Source organism: Oncorhynchus tshawytscha, linkage group LG20 (assembly GCF_018296145.1).
Source record: "Oncorhynchus tshawytscha isolate Ot180627B linkage group LG20, Otsh_v2.0, whole genome shotgun sequence".
NCBI lineage: Eukaryota > Metazoa > Chordata > Actinopteri > Salmoniformes > Salmonidae > Oncorhynchus > Oncorhynchus tshawytscha.
In genome coordinates, this window is record NC_056448.1 from 11,506,764 (window position 1) to 11,531,968 (window position 25,205).

General features: G+C 44.4%; 1 protein-coding gene across 5 annotated transcripts in view; it reads right to left on the bottom strand.

Moving 5' to 3' along the window:
• Positions 1-117: 117 nt before the first annotated feature.
• Positions 118-25,205, bottom strand: part of rfx3 (regulatory factor X, 3 (influences HLA class II expression)) — a 56,203-nt gene continuing 31,115 nt past the window's right edge. For 3 of the 5 annotated variants that reach the window (XM_024380784.2, XM_024380783.2, XM_042302191.1), the window contains exons 5-17: positions 24,307-24,381; positions 23,828-24,009; positions 23,301-23,420; positions 21,406-21,530; positions 20,978-21,093; positions 13,389-13,504; positions 11,232-11,386; positions 11,016-11,113; positions 10,690-10,839; positions 10,227-10,435; positions 9,836-9,989; positions 9,681-9,723; positions 118-2,372 (exon numbers count right to left, since the gene is read on the bottom strand). In XM_024380784.2, the coding sequence (XP_024236552.1) occupies positions 2,080-2,372; positions 9,681-9,723; positions 9,836-9,989; positions 10,227-10,435; positions 10,690-10,839; positions 11,016-11,113; positions 11,232-11,386; positions 13,389-13,504; positions 20,978-21,093; positions 21,406-21,530; positions 23,301-23,420; positions 23,828-24,009; positions 24,307-24,381 (1,836 nt within the window). In that variant the 3' untranslated portion in view covers positions 118-2,079. The remainder of the gene's footprint in view (positions 2,373-9,680; positions 9,724-9,835; positions 9,990-10,226; positions 10,436-10,689; positions 10,840-11,015; positions 11,114-11,231; positions 11,387-13,388; positions 13,505-20,977; positions 21,094-21,405; positions 21,531-23,300; positions 23,421-23,827; positions 24,010-24,306; positions 24,382-25,205) is intronic. The other 2 variants (XM_042302192.1, XM_024380785.2) reach the window with 1 other exon arrangement.

Below are 25,205 nucleotides of genomic sequence, written 5' to 3' on the forward strand. Positions count from 1 at the left end.
ACAGATCAACCACATGAAAAACAAAACAAATAAAGATGAATACATACGTATTGTATCATCCTTATATATATCTATCTATATATATATATATATCTTTAAATATCAGAAAATATCTACTTTTGGTCCACTATACAAAAATGCACTTTACAACCGATAGAACAAGTGATGATGATGTGGACTGAGGACTGAATGGGCTAAAATGACAATGAGCATTTTTAGCTGTGTAGTGTGAGAGGCATATAGTGTTATTGTGGTGTGTCGTGGGAGTAGAAGGATACATATGTGTGTGAGAACAAGGTTTGGTGACGTGCTGCATGTGTTAAAAGGCTGGCACCGCTGGTGTGAGGTAGGGTGACTAGTGGGTGTGTGCAAAACCCACGCTCGGACTCATTCATCCACAACAACCACAACGGTTACTCTCAACCATCATCTCGATCAGGTCGAGCGCTCACGTCGGCACACGCGCACGCTTCACCCGATTGCACATGCCAAAGCAGGAGCAGGCCTCGAGAGAGAGAGTGAGAGCAGGAACGAGGCAACACACCCACATCAGTGGGAAACCGAACAAACAAACAAAAAGTGATAGAACCGGCACAATCCAGAGAAAACTACAAGCACCTCTGAACCTGCACCTCCCCAGCCTTCAGTAACACCAACGAGCCAGCCCAAATCTAGCCACAAGTCACCAGAGAGAGGGCCAAAGCTGTGGCTGGGACAGTAACGCAGAATGTACTATCCCTCCCCACAACCACATAATCAGTCAGGACTACATGGACAGCTGCAGTAAGGGTTATTAAGGCACTAGGATGAAGCCGAGGTACATAGAATCCCTGACATTCAGTCTGCTCTGCAACACCACCCACAGCACTGTTGGGACAGGAAAACGGGACACGCAGCAGCCTCGCCGGGACCACTGTGGCGGCCATGATGGCTCTCACTCTCTGCCAGTTTCCTCTGGTTGGTTTGTTTTTTTGGTCCATTCACAACTTAAGACATCTACCAAGATAGAAACTACAAACACACACACTGAGAACATGTCGGTAGATTATACGAGTCTTAACTAATTACATTTTTGTGTTTCACACTATCCAGGATCTAAATCCAACCAAACCAAGGCAATAAGTCAAGAGCATCCCATACGATGCATGAAGTGCGTAAAAAAGCTAGTGTTGTAGTGGTATAGTACATCCAGTCCGTCTGTCTGTCTCGCCTCGTGTTTCTATAGAGTAGCAGCACGCATAAGAGTACGTCTTTCTTCAAGGGCAGAACAAACTTCACGGCTAGAAGTCATTAGGGGTTATCAGGGGATCATGGCTACGATTATACACTATTCAATAAATCAAAGAACGCAAAACAGCTGCCACATCACAAGCAATCATACATCACCGAATGTCATATCTAAACAAAGGTTTGAAATACACAAAAAAGTCAACAACAACAAAAATCTCATATCGTTCAACTCAATTCTGTCCTTAACTGGAATGTGTCAATGCTTTCTCTGTAAGAACGTATATCACCTCATGATTGGGAGGAATATCTGCTAATGTGAGAGAACAGCACCTCTGTTTTGTTTATTATATATGCACTATATACGAAACAACCCGATCTAAGAGTGAACCAAGAGTACTCTTATCAATCAATCACATCGCTCATCTGGGGCTGGTGGCTTGGATTTGAGCTTTGAATATATACCCTCCCCTCTACACAGCTAGGGTCAGTCAGTGTCTCACATCTGGCAGCATCTCATGGGTCACCCCCCCCTTCCAATCCTCCTCCCTCACCCAGCATCCACTCCCAGAGGACAGAAATATGGGATGACAGCAGACAGAGGCGGCCCGCCCACATTCCTATTCACATCCAGCTCTCTTAATCTATCCACGGTTTGTGTGACGCCAGTGGCTGTGGTCATGGTGATTTTCATCGTCCTCTAGTGGCCTGGGGGCGGAGGAGAGCAGAGAAAACACAGCACATGACAGAGAGAAATAGTGCAGATGTGTGTGTGAGACAGCGTGACCCATTGAAATAGAGAGGGAGAGACAGACAGATCAAGAGAAGAGTGGTTTGTGGGCGTCTCTCTCTTCAGACGGAGGCGTAGGTGTTGCCGGTGGCGCTGCAGTGGCGGATGGTGGGGGTGGCGGCAGAAGGGGTGAGGATGTGCTCAGCGTGGTCCTGGGGGGGCTGGGGTAGGGAGTGCAGGATACCCGGCTGCACCACCCCCACCACGGGGTTACAGCCGTCCTCCAGAGCCCCCACCTGAATCACCTGGATCACCTGGTGCTCATGCTGCAACTCAGCCTTCTCCCGCTTGGCCAGCGGCTCCCCAGACTCCTCCATGTCCTCTTCCAGGTCACTGTCCATCTCACTCACCTCGTCTGGAGACACAGACAAGGGGTCAGTCAGACAGTCAGACAGTCAGACAGTCAGACAGACAGACAGACAGACAGACAGACAGACAGACAGACAGACAGACAGACAGACAGACAGACAGACAGACAGACAGACAGACAGACAGACAGACAGACAGACAGACAGACAGACAGACAGACAGACAGACAGACAGACAGACAGACAGACAGACAGACAGGGTTAGAATGCCGACTCTTCAGGATTCTCATTAGTCAGGTTGGACCATTGTGTTTGCAGGAAAGGCTGATGGACCTGAAAACCCGACTTTGAATTGCATAGAATTCTACGTTGGGCAATAATGAGTGTTTGGATCAGGAAAGTTCTCTCTCACAACCTCTCTCTATAAGCCAGAATGCTGAATAAAATTATATTTTACCGGTTGTCTGAGTGGTTGGTCCTTTTGAAGGAACACTATATAAAACAGAAAATGATGTGGACACCCCTTCAAATTAGTGGATTCGGAACTGAGGCAGGACTACAAACATGTTTTAAACACCCTCACTAGCACATAGAAGAGAATAATTATATCTGGCACCCTCCCGTGCTACCAAAGGGCTTCGGAACATTTCAGACAACTCTTTGCCCCGAACAAGTACTTGAAGAAAACTTTCCAACGACAGGAAAATCTCTTTTTGTAACAACGCAGGGGTTCCAGGCTTATTTCGATCATCATCACAAACTGTTTTAGAGACCGACAGACAGGGTCTGGTAGTGCTCCAGTGCTCCCTGTCAGAATAAGCAACAGAGGACTGTAGAAATGGCACTATGGTTATTGTGAGTAACCCAATTTACAGTGCCTTCAGGAAAGTATTCAGACTTTTCCCACATTTTGTTACGTTAAAGCCTTCTTCTAAAATCGATTGATTTTTCCTCATCAATCTACACACAATATCCCATTATGACAAAGCAATACCCCATAATGCCACTGAAAAACATCCCCATGCAGCCACCACCATGCTTCATCGTAGAGATGTGCCCTATTTCTTAAAGATGTGACGCTTGGTTTCATTAGACCAGAGAATCATGTTTCTCATGGTCTGAGAGTCTTTAGGTGCCTTTTGGCAAACTCCAAGTGGGCTGTCATGTGCCTTTTACTGAGGAGTGTCTTCTGTCTGGCCACTCTACCATAAAGACCTGATTGGTGGAGTGCTGCATAGATGGTTGTCCTTCTGGAAAGTTCTCCCATCTCCATAGAGGAACTCTGGAGCTCTGTCAGAGAGACCATCGGGTTCTTGGACACCTCCCTCACCAACGCCCTTCTCCCCCGATTGCTCAATTTGGCCGGGCGGCAATGATCAATGGAAACAGGATGCACCAGAGCTCAATTTCAAGTCTCATAGCAAAGGGTCTGAATACATATGTAAATAAGGTATTTATGTATTTTATTAATACATTTGCAAAAAAAAAGTCAAGGGGTCTTTATACTTTCCAAAGGCACTGTATGTTCCTTTAACTCTGCCTTCTAGTGAGGTTATACAAACTGTTATCTCCTACCATTCTGATAGATTGGAGACTGTCAGAAAATGTGGTTGTAACGTTAATAATTTGGTTGTTATTCTATTGGTTACCTCGAAGGCAGATGCCCCAGTGGCAGAGTAGCCCACACTCATTGAATATGGTGCTTTGAAATGTTAGAGCAATCACAAGTAAAATCTTTCTTGTGATTGCCTCATTACTGAGCATTAAGATGATTGCATGTTTCTCACTGAAACATAGCTGTCATCAGACTTTAGTGCCGATCTTATTGAAGCCTCCCCCTCAGACTACAGATTTTCATACTCTATCAGCCTCTATTTTTACTAATGCTCTTAGCTCTATGGACATTTTGTTTGGCGACTTTGGGTATTTTGAGCATCATGCTGTACTGATTAAAAGTCAGCCACCAGTGATGGCCATAACCCCGTATAGGCCACCAAAGCACTGCCCCACTTTCTTTACTGGTTTATCTGAACTATTGCCTATTGTCCTTAAGATGATAGAATCATTGTGTTGGGCGATTTTAATATTCATGTTGACAAAGAGACTGACTCAAACGCCATTGAATTTATGAATCTTTTGAGCTCTATGGACTTTATCCAACATGTTACCGGGCACACCCATAGCTGCAGCCATACCAGGTTATTGCCAAGGGGCTTTGTATTGACATATCCTCTATTGTTGATGTTGCTTTATCTGATCACCACTGTGTATTTTCTACTACCTTGTTGCCCATAGCACAGGGTAATACTGAACGCATTATTAAGAAATGCTCTCTTACCTCTGAAGTTGCTACAGATTTTATTGAGTGTATGAACAATAATCCACCACCCATTCTGCCTTCATCTTGTGATGATTTAGTTGATAACTTTAATAGCAAATTAAGGGCAACCATTGATGCCATAGCTCCAGTAAAGTTGAAAAAGGCCACATCCAAACGCAGAGCCCCTTGGATAAGTGAGGAAACTAATCAATTAAAGAGAAATTGCACAAAGGCAGAGCGGAAGTGGTGAAAGTAAAAGTTGCAGGTCTATTATGATATTCTGAGAGTGCAAGTTGGCAATTAGAATTGCCAGACGGGCTCATTTTTCTAACTTGATCCCTATTAATCAGAATAATTAGAGAGCACTCTTCTCGACCATTGGTGGCCTGATAAATCCCACCCCCGCAAACCTATGAGAACCTTCTTCCACGTCGGAATGTGATGAGTTTGCGGCATATTTCAGTCAAGCAATTCTCAACCTTCCATTCTTAAGAAATATTCTGGATGAATTGGTGTTCAAAAAGCTAAAATATTGTTTTAAGTGCCAACTGTATTGCCAACTGAAAAATTCCAATCTGGTTTTTGTGCCCACCACAGCACAGAGAAAGCCTTAGTTAAAGTGGTAAATGATCTTGACAGATAACAGCTCTCGGTCGTTGTACTCTTAGATTTAAGTGCTGCATTCAACACTGTTGATCATGTCGTCTTTCTGGACAGACTGGAGAGGAGGTTGGCCTCTCAGGTCCAGTTCTAAATGAGTTTTGGACCTATTTAACCAGTCAATTAGTTTTTTGTCACCCTTAGTGAACATAACTCAGAAAAAACATATCACATGTGGCATTCCACAAGGTTCGATTTTGGGTCCGGTACTGTTCAGTTTATATGTTATGCCTTGGCAGCATTAACAGAAAGCACAGCATTGATTTTCACACCTACGCAGACGATACACAACTTTACATTTCTGTGTCACCTGAGGATTTTAGCTCCACAGATTAATTATTGGACTGTATTACTGATTTAAATACTTGGATGACTCACAACTTCCTCCAGCTAAATCAAGACAAAGGTACTTGGAGCCGAAGCACAGAGAGAAAATCTAGCCGCACATTTGAATTCACAAGCAATAAAGATAAAACACCAGATAAAAAAAACCTGTGTTATTTTAGATTGTGAACAAAACTTCGAGTCACACATTAGGAAAGTGACCAAAATAGCTTTTTACCACCTGAGGGAAATTGCCAAGATGCGGCTGTTTCTCTCTCTGACTGATACAGAGACACACATCCATGCTTTTACTACAATCTCAGGCTTGACTACTGTAATGCTCTCCTGTCTGGTCTACCTAAGAAAGACATTGGTCAACTGCAAAACATAGAGAATGCTGCAGCACGGGTCCTGACCAAGGCCAGACGGAGAGCACACATTACACCAGTTTTAAGGTCTCTGCACTGGCTGCCTGTGAGTGTTAGAATTGACTTTAAGATTATTCTATTGTTTTTAAACCAATCAACGATTGCGCATCCCAATACATGTCAGACATGCTTTTAAGTTATGTACCCAGTAGGTCCCTCGGGTCCTCTGGCACTGGCCTTTAACTATCCCAAAGCCTGGGACCAAGAGGCATTGAGAGGCCGCCTTTAGTTATTATGCCCCCAGCCTCGGGAATAGCCTACCAGAGAACCTGAGGGGGGCCGAAACTGTGGACATATTTAAAAGAGATCTTAAAAGCACCTTACACCTCCCGTGTGGCGCAGTGGTTAAGGGCGCTGTACTGCAGCCGTGCCACCAGAGACTCTGGGTTCACGCCCAGGCGCTGTCGTAACCGGCCGCGACTGGGAGGTCCGTGGCCACACCAATCGCGTCGCATGCCCGAGTGTTGCAAAATAAATGTAAGCATACATGTGGATACAATTATTGCACCCACAATGCTCGTGTGCACCAACGAGCGCCTGTGTTGCCAAGCACTAAAATAGAAGTCAGTTCCATTTGTTATGCTTGAACGCAGTGCAAGTCCTGCCTCTTCCATCTCCTCATTGGTTTATAGAAGCATATATCCACGTGCCATCTCCTCATTGGTTATACCCACGTGGGTGATTGAAAGATTAACTGAGTTTGGTCGGTCGTCGTGGTAACTATGAAAATGAGATGCCAATTCACAAGCATATAAAGTCCAAAGAAGAAAAAGCCTGGAAGGAGCAGAGATGACTAAAAACGATTCGGTTGACCGTTTTGTGTGAATTAATTCTCGGAGTAGAGGACCTTGCACATTTCAGGTAAAATAACAACTCAACATTTATATCACAGGACAAATTAGCTAGCTACAGCAAGCTAGCTAAATAGGACAAATTAGATAGCAACTGCAAGCTAGCTAGCTAAATTGTCATAAATGTTTAATGCTTTTTGACCTGTCCCCAAATAAATATAATTGGTTCAGGGTTTGTTTTTATATTTCAACCTGCATGTCGTGATCGCGTTTGGTGTGGGGGGACAAAATCTATTTGCGGATGGTTTGGCTACAGTGTTAGGGTGCATTTTAGTTCAGTTGTGTCATTCTTTTGTTTTTTTAATCTAATGTACAGTGGGGCAAAAAAAGTATTTAGTCAGTCACCAATTGTGCAAGTTCTCCCACTTAAAAAGATGAGAGAGGCCTGTAATTTTCATCATAGGTACACTTCAACTATGACAGACAAGATGAGAAAAAAATAAATCCAGAAAATCACATTGTAGGATTTTTAATGAATTTATTTGCAAATTATGATGGAGAATAAGTATATGGTCACCTACAAACAAGCAAGATTTCTGGCTCTCACAGACATGTAACTTCTTCTTTAAGAGGCTCCTCTGTCCTCCACTCGTTATCTGTATTAATGGCACCTGTCTGAACTTGTTATCAGTATAAAAGACACCTGTCCACAACCTCAAACAGTCACACTCCAAACTCCACTATGGCCAAGACCAAAGAGCTGTCAAAGGACACCAGAAACAAAATTGTAGACCTGCACTAGGCTTTGAAGACTGAATCTGCAATAGGTAAGCAGCTTGGTTTGAAGAAATCAACTGTGGGAGCAAGTATTAGGAAATGGAAGACATACAAGACCACTGATAATCTCCCTCGATCTGGGGCTCCACGCAATGATCACAAGATCAAAAATCCCAGAACCACACGGGGGGACCTAGTGAATGACCTGCAGAGAGCTGGGACCAAAGTAACAAAGCCTACCATCAGCAAGGGCATTGAAGATGAAACGTGGCTGGGTCTTTCAGCACGACAATGATCCCAAACACACCGCCCTGGCTACGAGGGAGTGGCTTCGTAAGAAGCATTTCAAGGTCCTGGAGTGGCCTAGCCAGTCTCCAGATCTCAATAGATCCCCATAGAAAATCTTTGGAGGGAGTTTAAAGTCCGTGTTGCCCAGCAACAGCCCCAAAACATCACTGCTCTAGAGGAGATCTGCATGGAGGAATGGGCCAAAATGGGCTTCATGAAATGGGGTTCCATGTCCCAGCAGTCGCACACAAGCCTAAGATCACCATGCTCAATGCCAAGCGTCCACTGGAGTGGCGAAAAGCTCGCCGCCATTGGACTCTGGAGCAGTGTAAACACGTTCTCTGGAGTGATGACGCATCACCATCTGGGTTTGGCAAATGCCAGGAGAACAGTACCTGCCCCAATGCATAATAGTGCCAACTTTAAAGTTTGGTGGAAGAGGAATAATGGTCAGGGGCTGATTTTCATGGTTTGGGCTAGGCCCCTTAATTCCAGTGAAGGGAAAATGTTAATGCTACAACATACAATGACATTCTAGACGATTCTGTGCCTCCAACTTTGTGGCAACAGTTTGGGGAAGGACCTTTCCTGTTTTAACGTGACAATGCCCCGGGCACAAAGCGAGGTCCATACAGAAATAGTTTGTCAAGATCGGTGTGGAAGAACTTGACTGGCCTGCACAGAGCCCTGATCGCAACCCCATCAAACACATTTTGGATGAATTGGTACGCCAACTGCAGGCCAGGCCTAATCGCACAACATCAGTGCCTGACCTCACTAATGCTCGTGGCTGAATGGAAGTCCTCTAGTCAATGTTCCAAAATGTAGTGGAAAGCCTTCCCAGAAGAGTGGCGGCTTTTATAGCAGCAAAGGGGGAGACCAACTCCATATTAATGCCCATGATTGTGGAATGAGATGTTCGACGAGCAGGTGTCCACATACTTTTGTGAGACAAAATATCTTCAGAGTCGTGTTACCAACCCGGCCTTCAATATGTTGGTCTGCACATAGTTTGTATTTCCGGTTTTTATTGTCAATACTGATGCAATTCGCACGTGACAAATATTCTCACAATACGGATGAGCCGAACCGAACGGCAACCACTTCTAGCCGATTGCGAGGAAATGTGCTTCGGACGACTACATTTGGTTACATTCAGCTATTGTTTACATATTGTGCATTACGTGCAACAGATGGAAAATACAAGCGACAGAACCAACAGGCGCCACAAAAAGTTGGGTAAACAGCCCTTTCTTGTGGACACCCTATCGCCACCTCCTACTGCCAAAAGGACCAACAGCATGTACAACTGTTAAAATAAGTGTAAATATCATCTCACTCAACATTCTGCCTTGTAGAGACTGTCGCTTATTTTTTAACAGCGACTTCTTTCAGACTGATATTCATGGCGTAACCACAGTAACAGTCTGGTGTTTAGGCACGGCAACTGTTTAACAAAAGCTCCTTGCCTTTTCTTATGAACATCTTAGTATTAAAACGTAACTTCACAAAAATGTGAAATGATCCAAAAGCTTCTCGATTGCAGCTGACCATAACATGTTTGAATGGGTAATAATTGAAACTGCTGTCCTCTAAGTTGCAGCACGTTGAGACGAAGGTAGAAGGAGGTACGACGCGTAACAAAAGAAGAATGACGCACAGCAATGCTGAACGGACATGGCTTCAAAGGGCTTAATAACTCCATGTAATGTGGAAGCAGAAGCCTACAGAGACTTAGCCTGTAGACGCAGCTTGGGGTTGGCTTACCTTTGTCCATGTAAGCAGGCGACATGGCGTTGAGGTCATCGAACTGCAATACATTAAGCAGCACAAAGAAACCACACTGAGACTGAGCCAAGGAGTAATGGGAACATTACAATTATGTGCGTGTGTGGTGTGTGTTCATTTCATCGGGGCCTTACTTCTCCCATGACACCGATGGGTGTCTCGCCGGTTGCCTGGGCGACGCGGTGTTCCACCAGGTAGAACATGTACTCGTCGTAGAGCAGGCGGATCAGGTGGAACGAGCCGAAACTGGCCGCGCTGCGCAAAGTCAGGTCTCGAATCACCATGGAGCTGACAAAGAGATGGACAACGAGATCAACCACTGGAAAACTGCTAATAAGCTGCCAAACCAAATCAATTGATATGATAAACAATAAATATCACAACACACTACTTAAATTGGTTGAGGGAGCAAAAACATATATATTTTGTAAGTGTGTATATTTTCTGTGAGTTTTTTTCCTCACCGTAAAATTTGGATGAATTCTATGATACTCATAGAACCCATTCAATTTATATGTAGCTGACCTGTAGAAGGACCACTTGAGCAGGAACTGACGCGCAGCCCTGGGGAAGCTGGGCCTGTCCTCGAAGGGCTGTAGGACCTGGGTGACCACGTTGTCCAGCCAGGTAGCCCACTGCTCCAGAGAGCTCTGCTGCTGCAGGGTGGCCTTGAAGTCCTGCTCTAACCTCTGAACCACACCCTCCTCACACTGACACACCCACGACGCCTGCTCCTAAAGAGAGAGAGAGCGAGGACGGGTCAGTGTGGGATAACACAAACAAACATGCAAAAACACAGATGCACACGCGCCCCTTGATGAAATAAACAGCAACCTCAAGCGGGGAGAGGACATAGAGATAATGACAGATGGCTATACGGTGGACAGACGTGTCCCTCTAACTAAATACACAGACAAGGCAGACCAAACCACATCCAGCCAGATGGAGGGACAGGCAGACAGACAGCCATCCAGAGGGACAGACGGACCTGCACGTTGGCGAAGTCGACGCGGTTGAGGTCGCTGAGCATCTGATTGATCTGGGAGGTGTTCTGCAACACGGCGCGGGCTGCCTGGGCCAGGTGGTTCAGACTAGTGTAACGACGCATCGTCTGAGAAAAGGCACTAACAGCGGCAACCTGAGGCCAATCAAACACACAGAGGATCAAACAGCAGCCAATTAAAATCAGACCAAGGCCAGTCAAAAAAGATAAGAGAGGAAAGTCAGGATCAAACAAAATAGAGGCAATTTAAGTTTATTTGCCAATATGTGTGTGTGTGAGAGAGTGAGTGAGTGAAGAGAGAGTGTCTGTACTTTTGTCTGGATCATTCTCTGTGGAATGACGTTCATGGCATTGTTGAGCCAGCCTTCCAGGCTTTTGGCAAAGTTGCGGATGGCTTGAGTCAAGGCACCTAGAGAGGGAGAGATACAGAGGACAGCAGTCTATATAAAGATCACCATTTGAATTCCGATACCCAACTAGGAATGAGCGAGAAAGTGTGTGTGTGACTGTGTGTATCAGCCACTCACTGGGGATGGGTCTGAGGACATCAGGGATGAGGATCTCCACTAGGGCCTGGTACATCAGGTGGTCACAGGAACTCATCCACTTGAGCACAGCCTCGTTCCTACAGAGCACCACCAGCCTGGAGCAGGGCAAACGGCCCTCAATCTCACTCATACCACTGTGGAGACGGAGTTCAAAGTTACACATACTGGATCAGATTCACCTCAATCTCACTCGGCCTCACTCGGCCTACTATTAATTAATGTAGCAAATCAAATATTAAACCCTGTAAACAATTCATTTAAACCAGGTATTTATTTAAAACCGATGTTTATTTGCTGAAAAGTGTGCCGTTGCCCAGCTATTAAAAAGGGACGGATATTTGCGTTTGATTGATTGATTGAAGTTTTACATTAGTTACAGGGGTCGCGCACTGTCCCAATGAACTAACTCACCCATGTTAAAAAAAAATATATATATTTTTTTAAATCGCACCAAAGTGCACTAGGCCTTTTTTGCTCCTGTATGAGCAGATTAAAATACTCGTCAGCAGAGCAGAGAGAAATACTCGTCAGCAGAGCAGAGGGAAATACTCGTCAGCAGAGCAGAGGGAAATACTCGTCAGCAGAGCAGAGGGAAATACTCCTCAGCAGAGCAGAGGGAAATACTCCTCAGCAGAGCAGAGGGAAATACTCCTCAGCAGAGCAGAGGGAAATACTCCTCAGCAGAGCAGAGGGAAATACTCCTCAGCAGAGCAGAGGGAAATACTCCTCAGCAGAGCAGAGGGAAATACTCCTCAGCAGAGCAGAGGGAAATACTCCTCAGCAGAGCAGAGAGAAATACTCCTCAGCAGAGCAGAGGGAAATACTCCTCAGCAGAGCAGAGCAGAGCAGAGGAAATACTCCTCAGCAGAGCAGAGCAGAGCAGAGAAAATACTCCTCAGCAGAGCAGAGAGAAATACTCCTCAGCAGAGCAGAGGGAAATACTCAGCAGAGCAGAGAGAAATCAGCAGAGCAGAGAAATACTCCTCAGCAGAGCAGAGAGAAATCCTCCTCAGCAGAGCAGAGAGAAATACTCCTCAGCAGAGCAGAGAGAAATACTCCTCAGCAGAGCAGAGAAATACTCCTCAGCAGAGCAGAGAGAAATCTCCTCAGCAGAGCAGAGCAGAGCAGAGAGAAATACTCCTCAGCAGAGCAGAGAGAAATACTCCTCAGCAGAGCAGAGAGAAATACTCCTCAGCAGAGCAGAGAGAAATACTCCTCAGCAGAGCAGAGAGAAATACTCCTCAGCAGAGCAGAGAGAAATACTCCTCAGCAGAGCAGAGAGAAATACTCCTCAGCAGAGCAGAGAGAAATACTCCTCAGCAGAGCAGAGAGAAATACTCCTCAGCAGAGCAGAGAGAAATACTCCTCAGCAGAGCAGAGAGAAATACTCCTCAGCAGAGCAGAGAGAAATACTCCTCAGCAGAGCAGAGGGAAATACTCCTCAGCAGAGCAGAGAGAAATACTCCTCAGCAGAGCAGAGAGAAATACTCCTCAGCGTTGCCACTGATCAAAGGATATTTGAAGCATTCAAGAAGAATCAGAGTCGAGGCCAACTTAATCTCGGGTTAACACAGAACTAAAGTCAGCTGCCCGATTAAGTTCTGGGTCCATACACAGACAGGGATCAAGAAATGCTAGAACGAGGAGCTCCACCCTCTCTCTTTGCAAACTATGGGCCAAATATCCCCCCCCTTCCAAAATATGAAAGATGCTAGCATCTGCAAAATTCTGATTTGTCCAAATAACCAGAGACGAAAAACCCAAACACCAGAACTACTGCTTCTCGTTATCCTACACATCCCTTTCAGTCCAAACAGATTCTACGGTACTAGTCATCTGTCTACGAGATACAGGTGATAATGTGTATTGCTAATAGTATACCTGATAATATGGAGCATGCACAGGCTATAATAAACATGTTCCAATATGTACAAATTATTTCTGCTAATTATTTTACCAATATGATATTGGGCTCATTTCTCGAGGTAAAACTGATATTTTAGATGGTTGTCAGCATTATTTTATTTTCACTAATTTTGGAGTAGAATATCCTTTTAAAAAGTCACCAGAACTGACCTTCAGGAGAGAGGGAGAGAACGAGAGAGAGCGAGAGAGAGAGAGAGAGAGAGAGCTGACCTGTTTTCTGTGATGGTGGTGCCCTCCACTAAGTCAGAGGGGGAATAGCGCCAGAATGTCTGCCACAGCTTCTCTATTAGACTGAACTGGAGGTTCACCACCACATCCAGAATGGCCTGCAAGAGAGACATGGTCAGCATCACACAACTGAGCTGAATAACTATTCACAGTCAAACTGATTAGTGTGGATGAGCTGGTGTGGATCAATGAAGATGAAGACTTGTAAATATCATGCATGCCAAAGAAAGCCCCCATTCATCTGCACATGGGGGACGATTCAGACTTGGAAAATCTGTGCCTTTTCTTCTTTTTTTTGATTCAAGAACTTCTCAGTAGTTGGTATTAAGACTTACCTTATGGGTGTGGCTCCCTTGCGCATACTGAATACATTCAATTCAACTGCTGAAAATCCCTCACTCTTGCTGGCCAATAGATTATCTCGTGGAGTGTTCGCTCAATAGGGTTTTCAGTACATTTATCTAAAGCCATCCATTTAAGATTAAAAAATACTCTGATCTTGTAGATTACTTAGGGTTGGGAATGTATTTATGAATTTTTTTTTTTAAGGTCGAGGAGAGCCTTTACACACTAAATATATTGTTGAATAAAACAATACAGTGGTTTGATTCATCCTGTGAGTTGCCATATTCAATCCATGAATTATTGGAAGGTGAGAAAAGTGTACAACAGTGGGGGTCAGTGCCGTTTAAGATGAGGGAGGACAATATTTGTTTTTATGAGCATGGCCTTATTTTTATTACAGCATATTGGATGACTGTTATTCATATTCCATTCACCCAGCTCAATGTAACATCAATAGGTCTAGGCTACTACATAATACTAAAATTTTCCCTATACCCATCATAAGGTTGCTACAACCTAGCCTATGAATGAAAGTTTAGAACGCAGGTGCACACAGGTCGAGAAAGATTTCAGGTGACAGACAGTGACACATTCAATACAGCCTTGCACACTCTTGCCTGCATCTAGCTGATTTAGGGTGTAATCATTAGTTTAAAAGTTGCAAACAAGTTTCATTTGGACAAATTCACATATGTTTATTCCCATTTAATTCCGTAAGCTTCTGTTTAAGAACGTTTTTCAACAGAATCACCTCATTGTATTCCTTCTCGCATCTATGCGCTCTCCTCTTCTCACCGTTTCCCTTCACTTGTGGACTTCAATGACCAATAAAGCTGTAGATATAAAAAAAAACTTTCCAAGCCAAACCTTCATATCATAACCGCTACTCACAGCCTACATCGTTGTCACCATATTAGCTAAAGTAACGTCATAGTCAGCATAGCTAATAGAATTAACGGGTTAGTAAACCGGCTACAATCATGCTGTACAGTTAGTAAGCAGTTACACCTGTGGGCCGCCGGTGGCAATACACTTGTAAAACTAAAAGCTTACCTTGACACGGAACCCAAACCGGCTGCATGCGTGCGCTATCGTGCATAAATGTATTTTGTCCCCCTACACCAAACGCGATCACGACACGCAGGTTAAAATACCAAAACAAACTCTGAACAAATGACATTAATTTGGGGACAGATCGAAAAGCATTAAACATGTATGGCAATTTAGCTAGTTAGCTTGCACTTGCTAGCTAATTTGTCCTATTTAGCTAGCTTGCTGTTGCTAGCTAATTTGTCCTACGATATAAACATTGAGTTGTTATTTTACCTGATCTGCACAAGGTCCTCTACTCCGACAAATTAATCCACACATAAAACGGCCAACCGAATCGTTTCTAGTCATCTCTCCTCCTTCCAGGCCTTTTCATCGTTGAACTTATATGGTGATAGGCATCTAAACTTGAATAGTATTACCACGACTACCGGCAAAACAGTTAGTCTTTCAATCACCCACGTGGGTATAACCAATGAGGAGATGGCACGTGGGTACCTGCTTCTATAAACCAATGAGGAGATGGAAGAGGCAGGACATTCAGCACGATCTGCGTCAAAAATAGAAAGGAGTTCTATTTTAGCCCGTGGCATCGCAGATGCTCGTTGGCGCGTGCGAGCAGTGTGGGTGCAATAATTGAATAACATGGATTTCTACATTTATTTTGCGACGCACGCAACGTGTCCGGTCTGGTCAGCATGTGATTTGTAAAAGTTCCCGTGTTGGATAGTCATAGCCAGCTAACATAGCATCTCTCTGTTTGAGTAGGCTAAACTAGCTAGCTGCATTTGCTAGCTAAGTAATTGAAAGTAAAACAAATGTATAAAAAAAGACTCTTGAATTTGTTCAAAACTGTTCAACTTTTGTCTTTCTCTTTGAGTCTACTACTTACCACATTTTATTACCAGTTAGCTGGTAGCTTATGCTATCAGTACTAGATTTTTTATGTATTTTTTTATTTTACCTTTATTTAACTAGGCAAGTCAGTTAATAAGAACAAATTCTTATTTACAACGATGGTCTAGGAACAGTGAGTTAACTGCCTTGTTCAGGGGCAGAACAACATATTTTTACCTGGTCAGCCAGGGGATTCGATCCTTTCAGTTACTGGCCCAACGCTCTAACCACTAGGCTACCTGCCGCCCCTCATTCTCTGATCCTTTGATTGGGTGGACAACATGTCAGTTCATGCTGCAAGAACTCTGATAGGTTGGAGGATGTCCTCCGGAAGTTATAATTACTGGGCAAGTCTATGGAATGGGGTGAGAACCATGAGCCTCCTAGGTTTTGTATTGAAGTCAATGTACCCAGAGGAGGACGGATACTAGCTGTCCTCCGGCTACACCATGGTGCTACCTTACAGAGTGCTGTTGAGGCTACTGTAGACCTTCATTGCAAAACTGGATATTTTTTTAAATATTTCACTAATTACATTTTTATGCAATTCACTGAGGATGGTCCTCCCCTTCCTCCTTTGAGGAACATCTACAGGTGTACAATAGGGTTGAACAACTGTCCTACAAAATCAACCCTAATCCTCACTAATCATGGAACAGTGATGACAACGGTCCAGTTGATGTGAACCGTGCACCAGGCTCTAGGTTTAAACTGCTATGGGTGGTCTGTGTCTCAAATTATTGCAAAACTTGTAATACAGTGCATTCGGAAAGTATTCAGACCCCTGACTTATGTATTAAATTGTTTTTTTCCCCTCATCAATCTACACACAATACCCCATAATGACAAAGCAAAAACAGGTTTTTAGAATTTTTCGCTAATGTAATTAAAAATTAAAAACTGAAATGTCACATTTACATAAGTATTCAGATCCTTTACTCAGTACATTGTTGAAGCACCTTTGGCAGCGATTACAGCCTCGAGTCTTATTGGGTTGTCTTCTTACACACCTGTATTTGGCACACCTGCATTTGGAGAGTTACTCCCATTCGTCTCTGCAGATCCTCTCAAGCTCTGTCAGGTTGGATGGAGAGTGTCACTGCACAGCTATTTTCAGGTCTCTCCAGAGATGTTCGATCGGGTTCTATTCTGGGTTCTGGCTGGGCCACTCAAGGACATTCAGAGACTTGCCCCGAAGCCACTCCTGCATTGTCTTGGCTGTGCGATTAGGGTCTTTGTCCTGTTGGAAGGTGAACCTTTGCCCCAGTCTGAGGTCCTGAGTGCTCTGGAGCAGGTTTTCATCAAGGATCGCTGCACTTTACTCTGTCCATCTTTCCCACGATCCTGAGAAACACTTGAGCTCTGTCAGAGTGACCATTGGGTTCCTGGTCACCTCCCTGACCAAGGCCCTTCTCCTCCGATTGCGCAGTTTGGCAAGGCGTCCAGCTCTAGGAAGAGTCTTGGTGGCTCCAAACTTCTTCCATTTAAGAATGATGGAGGCCACTGTGTTCTTGGGGACCTTCAATGCTGCAGACATTTTTTGGTACCATTCCCCAGATCTGTGCCTCGATACAATCCTGTCTCGTATCTCTATGGGCAATTCCTTCGACCTCATGGCTTGGTTTTTGCACTGACATGCACGGACAACTGTGGGACCTTATGTAGACAGGTGTGTGCCTTTCCAAATCATGTCCAATCAATTGAATTGACCACAGGTGGACTCCAATCAAGTTGTAGAAACATCTCAAGGATGATCAATGGAAACAGGATGCACCTGAGTTCAATTTCGAGTCTCATAGCAGAGGGTCGGAATACTTATGTAAATAAGGCATTTCTGTTTTTTATTTGAAAATTTCTAAAAACCTGTTTTCGCTTTCTCATTATAGGGTATTGTGTGTAGATTGATGGATTTTTAAAAATGTAATCAATTTTATAATAAGGCTGTAACGTAACAAAATTTGGAAAATGCACTGTATGTTAACATAATATGATCCATTATTGCTAGCGACTGAGGAATAACCACATGGATGTGATAGAAGAAAGAAAGTTAAACTAATCATGTAATGGAATAATGCAAAAATGTAGGCTACAAATTTAAGGGAACTAACACTAAAGTGACAGTTATAAATGTATGTGAGTATTACTGGCGGTGGCTACTGATAGTGGCTAATATGATAGGCTACAATATGATAGGCTATAATATGATAGGCTACAAATAGGAAACAGAGAAAGTTGGGGTATAAGATTAAAACATCGAGAGTGCACAAAGGTTAAATTTGTTGCGACATTGCGCACATTGTTGCCCTGTGACCAGTAGGCTACCCATCTGGGTTACGTCTCCAAGTTGAATCCCGGCAAGCTAAAAAAGCCATACAATCAAAATTCTGCATAACGTCACAGCATTTATACTTCACTCTGTGTAAGGGGCAGACATACCTGTCATGCTGATATGGGTTTCAGTTCACTGCCATATGACTAGTTTCACATTAAATCTCTCCGCATTTGTCAATCATCTCTCTGTTATTTGAATGAAGAAAAGATGGAGGAAAAGAAGACTCAGATCAGGCTGCCTTTTGAGATTCCGTAGGCAAGCGAGTAAACTCCCACTGCCATCAATACTACTTGCTAACATGCAATCATTGGAAAATAAAATAGATGACCTAGGATTATGATTATCCTACCAACGGGACATTAAGAACTGTAATATCTTATGTGTCACCGAGTCGTGGCTAAACGATGACATAGATAATATAGAGCTGGAGGGATTTTCAATGCACCGGCAGAGCAGAGAAGCTACGTCTGGTAAGACGAGGGGTGGGGGTGTGGGTCTTTATGTCAATAACAGCTGGTGCGCAATATCTAATATCAAAGAAGTCTCGAGGTATTGCTCGCCCAAGGTCGAGTACCTCATGATAAGCTGTAGACCACACCATCTACCAAGAGAGTTCTCATCTATATTATTCGTAGCTGTCTATTTACCACCACAAATCAATGCCGGCACTAAGACCACACTCAACGAGCTGTATAAGGCCATAAGCAAACAAGAAAATGCTCACCCAGAAGCGCTGCTCCTAGTGGCCAGGGACTTTAATGCAGGCAAACTTAAATCAGTTTTACCAAATTTTTACCAGCATGTCACATGTGCAACCAGAGAGAGAGAAAAAAGACCACCTTTACTCCACACACAGAGACGCATACAAAGCTCTCCCCCGCCCTCCATTTGGCAAATCTGACCATAATTCTATCCTCCTGAGTCCTGCTTACAAGCAAAAACTAAAGCAGGAAGTACCAGTGACTCGCTCAATACGGAAGTGGTCAGATGACATGGATGCTACGCTACAGGACTGTTTTGCTAGCACAGGCCGGAGTATGTTCCGGGACTCATCCAATGGCATTGAGGAGTATACCACCTCAGTCACCGGCTTCTTCAATAAGTGCATCGACAACGTCGTCCCACAGTGAACGTATAAACATATCCCAACCTGAAGTCATGGATTACAGGCAACAGCTGGATCAAGCTAAAGGCTAGAGCTGCTGCTTTCAAGGAGCGGGACACTAATCCCGCTATGCCCTCAGACGAAACATCAAACAAGCAAAGTGTCAATACAGGATTAAGTTTGAATCCTACTACACCGGCTCTGATGCTCGTTAGATGTGGCATGGCTTGAAAACTATTACGGACTACAAAGGGAAACCCAGATGCGAGCGGCCCAGTGACGCGAGCATACCAGACGAGCTAAATGCCTTTTATGCTCGCTTCGAGGCAAGCAACACTGAAGCATGCACGAGCGCACCACAGTCTGGATGACTGTGTGATAACGCACTCCGTAGCCGATGTGAGCAAGACCTTTAAGCAGGTTAACATTCACAAAATTGTGGGGCCAGATGATTACCAGGAAGTGTACTCAAAACATGCACGGACCAACTGACAAGTGTCTTCACTGACATTTCCAACCTCTCCCTGAATGAGTCTGTAATACCTACATGTTTCAAGCAGACCACCATAGTCCCAGTGCCCAAGGAAGCGAAGGTAACCTGCCTAAATGATTACCTCCCCGTAGCACTCACGTCGGTAGCCATGCAGTGCTTTGAAGGCTGGTCATGGCTCACATCAACACCCTCCTCCCGGATACCATAGACACACTCCAATTCGCATACCGCCCCAACAGAGAATGCTGTTCATTGACTACAGCTCAAGGTTCAACACCATTAATGCCCACGAAGCTCATCACTAAGCTAAGGACCCTGGGACTAAACACCTCCCTCTGCAACTGGATCCTGGATTTCCTGACAGGCTGCCCCCGGGTGGTAAGGGTAGGCAACATGTCTGCCACGTTGATCCTCAACACCGGGGCCCCTCAGGATTGTGTACTTAGTCCCCTCTGGACTCCCTGTTCACCCACGACTGCGTGGCCAAACACGACATGCCAGGACAACAACCTCTCCCTCAATGTGAGCAAGACAAAGGAGCTGATGGTGGACTACAGGAAAAGGCGGGCCGAACAGGCGCTACAGAGGGTAGTGCGTAAAGCCCAGTACATCACTGAGGCCAAGCTTCCTGCAATCCAGGACCTATATAATAGGCGGTGTCAGAGGAAAGCCCATAAAATTGTCAGAGAATCCAGTCCCCCAAGTCATAGACTGTTTTCTCTGGAGTGCCAAGTCTAGGAACAAAAGGCTCCTTACCAGCTTTATCCCCAAGCCATAAGACTGCTGAACTAATCAAATGGCCACTGGACTATTTCATTGCCCCCCCATTTGTTTTGTACACTGCTGCTACTCACTGTTTATTATCTATGCATGGTCACTTCACCCTTACCTACATGAACAAATTACCTCTAACCTGTACCCCTGCACACTGACTCGGTATCCCCTGTATGTAGACTCGTTATTACTATGTTACTTGTTATTATTTTGTAGTTTAGTTTATTTGGTAAATATTTTCTTAACTCTTCATGAACTGCACTGTTGGTTAAGGGCTTGTAAGTACGCATTTCACTGTAAGGTCTACACTTGTTGTATTCGGCGCATGTGACAAAGTTTGATTTGATTTGTAGATACACCTCCATCTTCTGCAATCTCCACCCCAAACTAATACCTGTTGGGCACATTCGATTCCCCTTGCTTAAGATCAAGGTCAGAATGTGTGCAGAGAGGAAAGTGCATGAAAATAGAATGAAGTTCCATTTACATGCGTGTACCTGGTCTGAATTTACCCCGTAGAGAATAATACAAACTTTCCTGTAGAACTTTGTTAGAGGTGATGGATAATCTCTGACCTCACAGTGCTCTCTGTATAGTGACTGGAGAGCTTTGATGTCGTCTGGGCCGATGTTCTCCACGTTGGTCTCTCCCAGGTCCAGCTCCACAAAGTCTGGCAGCGCCCGGGATGCGTCTGTCAGGGAGAGACGCATAGAAATCAGACAAGGTCAACAACAACTCACGTTATGAATCCAGTTTAAAGCAGAGGAACACAGGGGTAGATATTTAACAAGGAAATACTGAAGGCTGAGAAAATCCTATCAGTGGTTCATTGCAGAATATAACCCGACAGGGGAACCCTTACAGCACTCAGCGGAGGAGCACTTTCATGAAGTGGTATCAAAACGTATTAATAACAAGGGAACATCAAACAGTAGCAATCTATTGATGCTGAAAGTCACTTAGTCAGTCTAAACACACAGAAATATACACACCGCTCACTCACCCAGGTACTGCTGGTGGTGCTGGCTCTGTGCAATGACGGTCTGCTCCGCTGCACTGGGGGTGTGCTGGCCACCGCCTGAGAAGTTCTCCCCAGACACACCATCAACCTTCTGCACCGGCTTAAACCTACAAGGACAATGCCTCAGTCAGTACTGTTTGTATATGTACACTGAGTATACCAAGCATTAGGAACACCTTCCTAACATTGAGTTGAGCACCCTTTTCCCCTCAGAACAGTCTCAATTCATCGGGGCATGGACTCCACAAGGTGTCAAAAGCGTTCAACAGGGATGCTGGCCCGCGTTGACTCCAATTTGTTTATTGTTTTATTTCACCTTTATTTAACCAGGTAGGCCAGTTGAGAACAAGTTCTCATTTACAACTGCGACACATTGTTACGTTACAGCCTTATTCTAAAATGCATAAAAAAATATTTAAAAATCCTCAATCTACACACAATACCCCATAACAAAAAAGCGAAAAACAGTTTTTTAAATAAACTGAAATACCTTATTTACATAACTATTCAGACCCTTTGCTATGAGACTCGAAATTGAGCTCAGGTGCATCCAGTTTCCATTGATTATCCTTGAGATGGTTCTACAACTTGATTGGAGTCCACATGTGGTAAATTCAATTGATTGGACATGATTTGGAAAGGCACACACCTGTCTATATAATGTCCCATAGTTGACAGTGCATGTCAGAGCAAAAACCAAGCCATGAGGTTGAAGGAATTGTCCGTAGAGCACCGAGACAGGATTGTGTCGAGATCTGGAGAAGGGTACCAAAAAATGTCTGCAGCATTGAAGGTTCCCAAGAACACAGTGGCCTCAATCATTCTTAAATGGAAGAAGTTTGGAACCACCAAGACTCTTCCTAGAGCTGGACACTCGACCAAACTGGGCAATCGGGGGAGAAGGGCCTTAGTTAGGCAGGTGACCAAGAACCCGATGGTCACTCTGACAGAGCTCTAGAGTCCCTCTGTGGAGATGGGAGAACCATCCAGAAGGACAACCATCTTTTCAGCACTCCACCAATCAAGCCTTTGTGGTAGAGTTGCCAGACAGAAGCCACTCCTCAGTAAAAGGCACATGACAGCTCGCTTGGAGTTTGCCAAAAGGAACCTACTGGACTCTAACCATGAGAAACACGATTCTCTGGTCTGATGAAACCAAGATTGAACTCTTTGGCCTGAATGCCAATTAGCTTTGGTCTTGTCTGGAGGAAACCTGGCACCATCCCTATGGTGAAGCATGGTGGTGGTAGCATCATTCTGTGATGCTTTTCAGCGGCAGGAACTGGGAGACGAGTCAGGATCAAGTGAAAGATGAACAGAGCACAGAGAGAGAGAGATCCTTGATGAAAACCTGCTCCAGAGCGCTCAGGACAACAACCCTAAGCACACAGCTAAGACAATGCAGGAGTGGCTTCGGGACAAGTTTCTGAATGTCCTTGAGTGACCCAGCCAGAGCCCAGACTTGAACCCGATCGAACATTACTGGAGACTTGCATTGAAGTTCCCCATCCAACCTGACAGAGCTTGAAAGGATCTACAGAGAAGAATGGGAGAAACTCCCCAAATACAGGTGTGCCAAGCTTGTCGTGTCATACCCAAGAACACTCGAGGCTGTAATCGCTGCCAAAGGTGCTTCAACAAGGTAATGAGTAAAGGGTCTGAATACTTACTGAAATGTGTTATTTCAGTTTTAGTCTTTTTATATACATTTGCAAACATTTCTAAAAACCAGTTTTTGCTTTGTCATTATTGGGTAATGTGTGTAGATTGTTGAGGGAAAAAAAAACAATTTGATCAATTTTAGAGTAAAGCTGTAACGTAACAAAATGTGGAAAAGGTAAAGGGGTCTGAATACTTTCCGAATGCACGTATTGTACCTCTGTTTCTGTTGGACAGGCTGCTGTCTGAGGGCCATGTACTGCATGTCCTCCTGCAGTCTGTTGAGAGGAGAGTCCGGCTTCAGCCGGATCCCATAGTAGTGGTACTTTGAGTTCCCTCCAACACTGCAACACACACACACACACACACACACACACACACACACACACACACACACACACACACACACACACACACACACACACACACACACACACAGACAGCACACAAAACAGACAGTTTCAGTGTTTCCCTATATTAATTTAGCAGTCTAAAATATTTAAATGTGTTTTTTATTACATTTTTTAAAACATTTTTTAATTCATGCTGTAATACCAAACAGGAAATCATAATGAAGACAACCAAGGAAAAAGGAAAGGACAAGACTAAACTGAAGGCGTCAGAGGAGAGTTAGGGAGAGCAGAACTGGGGGACTTGAGATGCAGTGACAGGATAGAGAAGGAGAGGAGGGGGTGCAAGGTGCAGAGGGAGTTATCAGAACGTGTCTGTCCTCTCAGTAGCTCACCTTGTGCCGAGGCGTCGCGTGCGTAGCCCCATGAAGATGGAGCGGATGAGCTTGCCGAAGGAAGCGGCGTTGACCGGGTCCAATTTCTGCTCCTGGCAGTGGCGCAAGTAGTGGTTGTAGAGGGTGGAGCGAGGCAGACTCACCCCCTCCGCAGTCTCATAGTTATCCAGTAGCCATTGCAGCTGTGGGGGAGAAAAGATATTCTGTCAATTACACACATGTATGTCATTACACCTCTCTGTAATCCACAGCAGATGCATGTTTCACCCCCCACTTGTCTGTAAATACTAACACCCCCTTCCCTAGCTTTAAAAGCACAATTAACTAAAGCAGCGAAAAATTAAAATTGGAGCACAGGAAGAACCCCCACCACCATAGAGAGAAAGAGAGGGAGATGCAAAGGGAGAGTTCTGGAGGTACTAGAGAGTGAGAACAGCTATAGAGGGCAGGCAGGCGAGGCGTTTAGAGTGGCGACTTACATGGCTGTTGAGCAGCGAGCTTCTCTGACTGGATAAACCTTCAGTCTTTTGGAGCGTCTCAATCGCCATTTCAATCTGATAGACCAAGGAGCAAAAAATAGAAGGAAAAACAAAAACAACAAAGGAAAAGGTTGCACTAGAATACTGACACAGTACTGACACACATAGAAAATCAGAAAAATCCAGAACAGCTCCGAAAGCAAGCGTCACCCAAACTAATGCCAAAAGCCCAGCATAGCAAAGTCAGTTTAAACTTAAATTCACCTGTCTTTTGAATTACATTTCCCATTGTCTTAATGAAGCAGAGTGCTAACAGAAAGTCAAGCGGCACATAGCCTAGTGGTTAGAGCGTTGGGCCACTAACCGAAAGGTTGCTGGATCAAATCCCGGAACAGACAAGGTAACAACCTCTTGTTCTGCCCCTGAATAATGTAATTAACCCACTGTTCCCCGGTAGGCTGTCATTGTAAATAAGAATTTGTTCTTAACCGACTTGCCTAGTTAAATAAAGGTTACATAAATAAACAAGCGCCACAGTAATCAGAAGCTGTGAAACTACCATTTTCAGCCACCAGAGGAGAGCGGAGACCTCACTGCGCATGTTGGAGCAGACCAATTTTTTCAAGTCCTTTCAAAGTGTTGTATTATAGTTCAAAAAAATTTGTCAGACTTGCGACTCCATGTCGACTGCACGAACTTTACAAAAATGATGTGATCAAAGGTCATGCAGTTTTTGATGAAGTCGCTGCAGTTGCTTCTCACTTGCATTGTGGGAGGCACTATGTGTCAACCAATCATTAGGTTGTTTTTGTTGGACCCGTCTCAAAATACACATCTGCCAAGTAAAATAGTCGATTTACATGACAGTACGATACATTGTGGCTGGTTCCATCAGATAA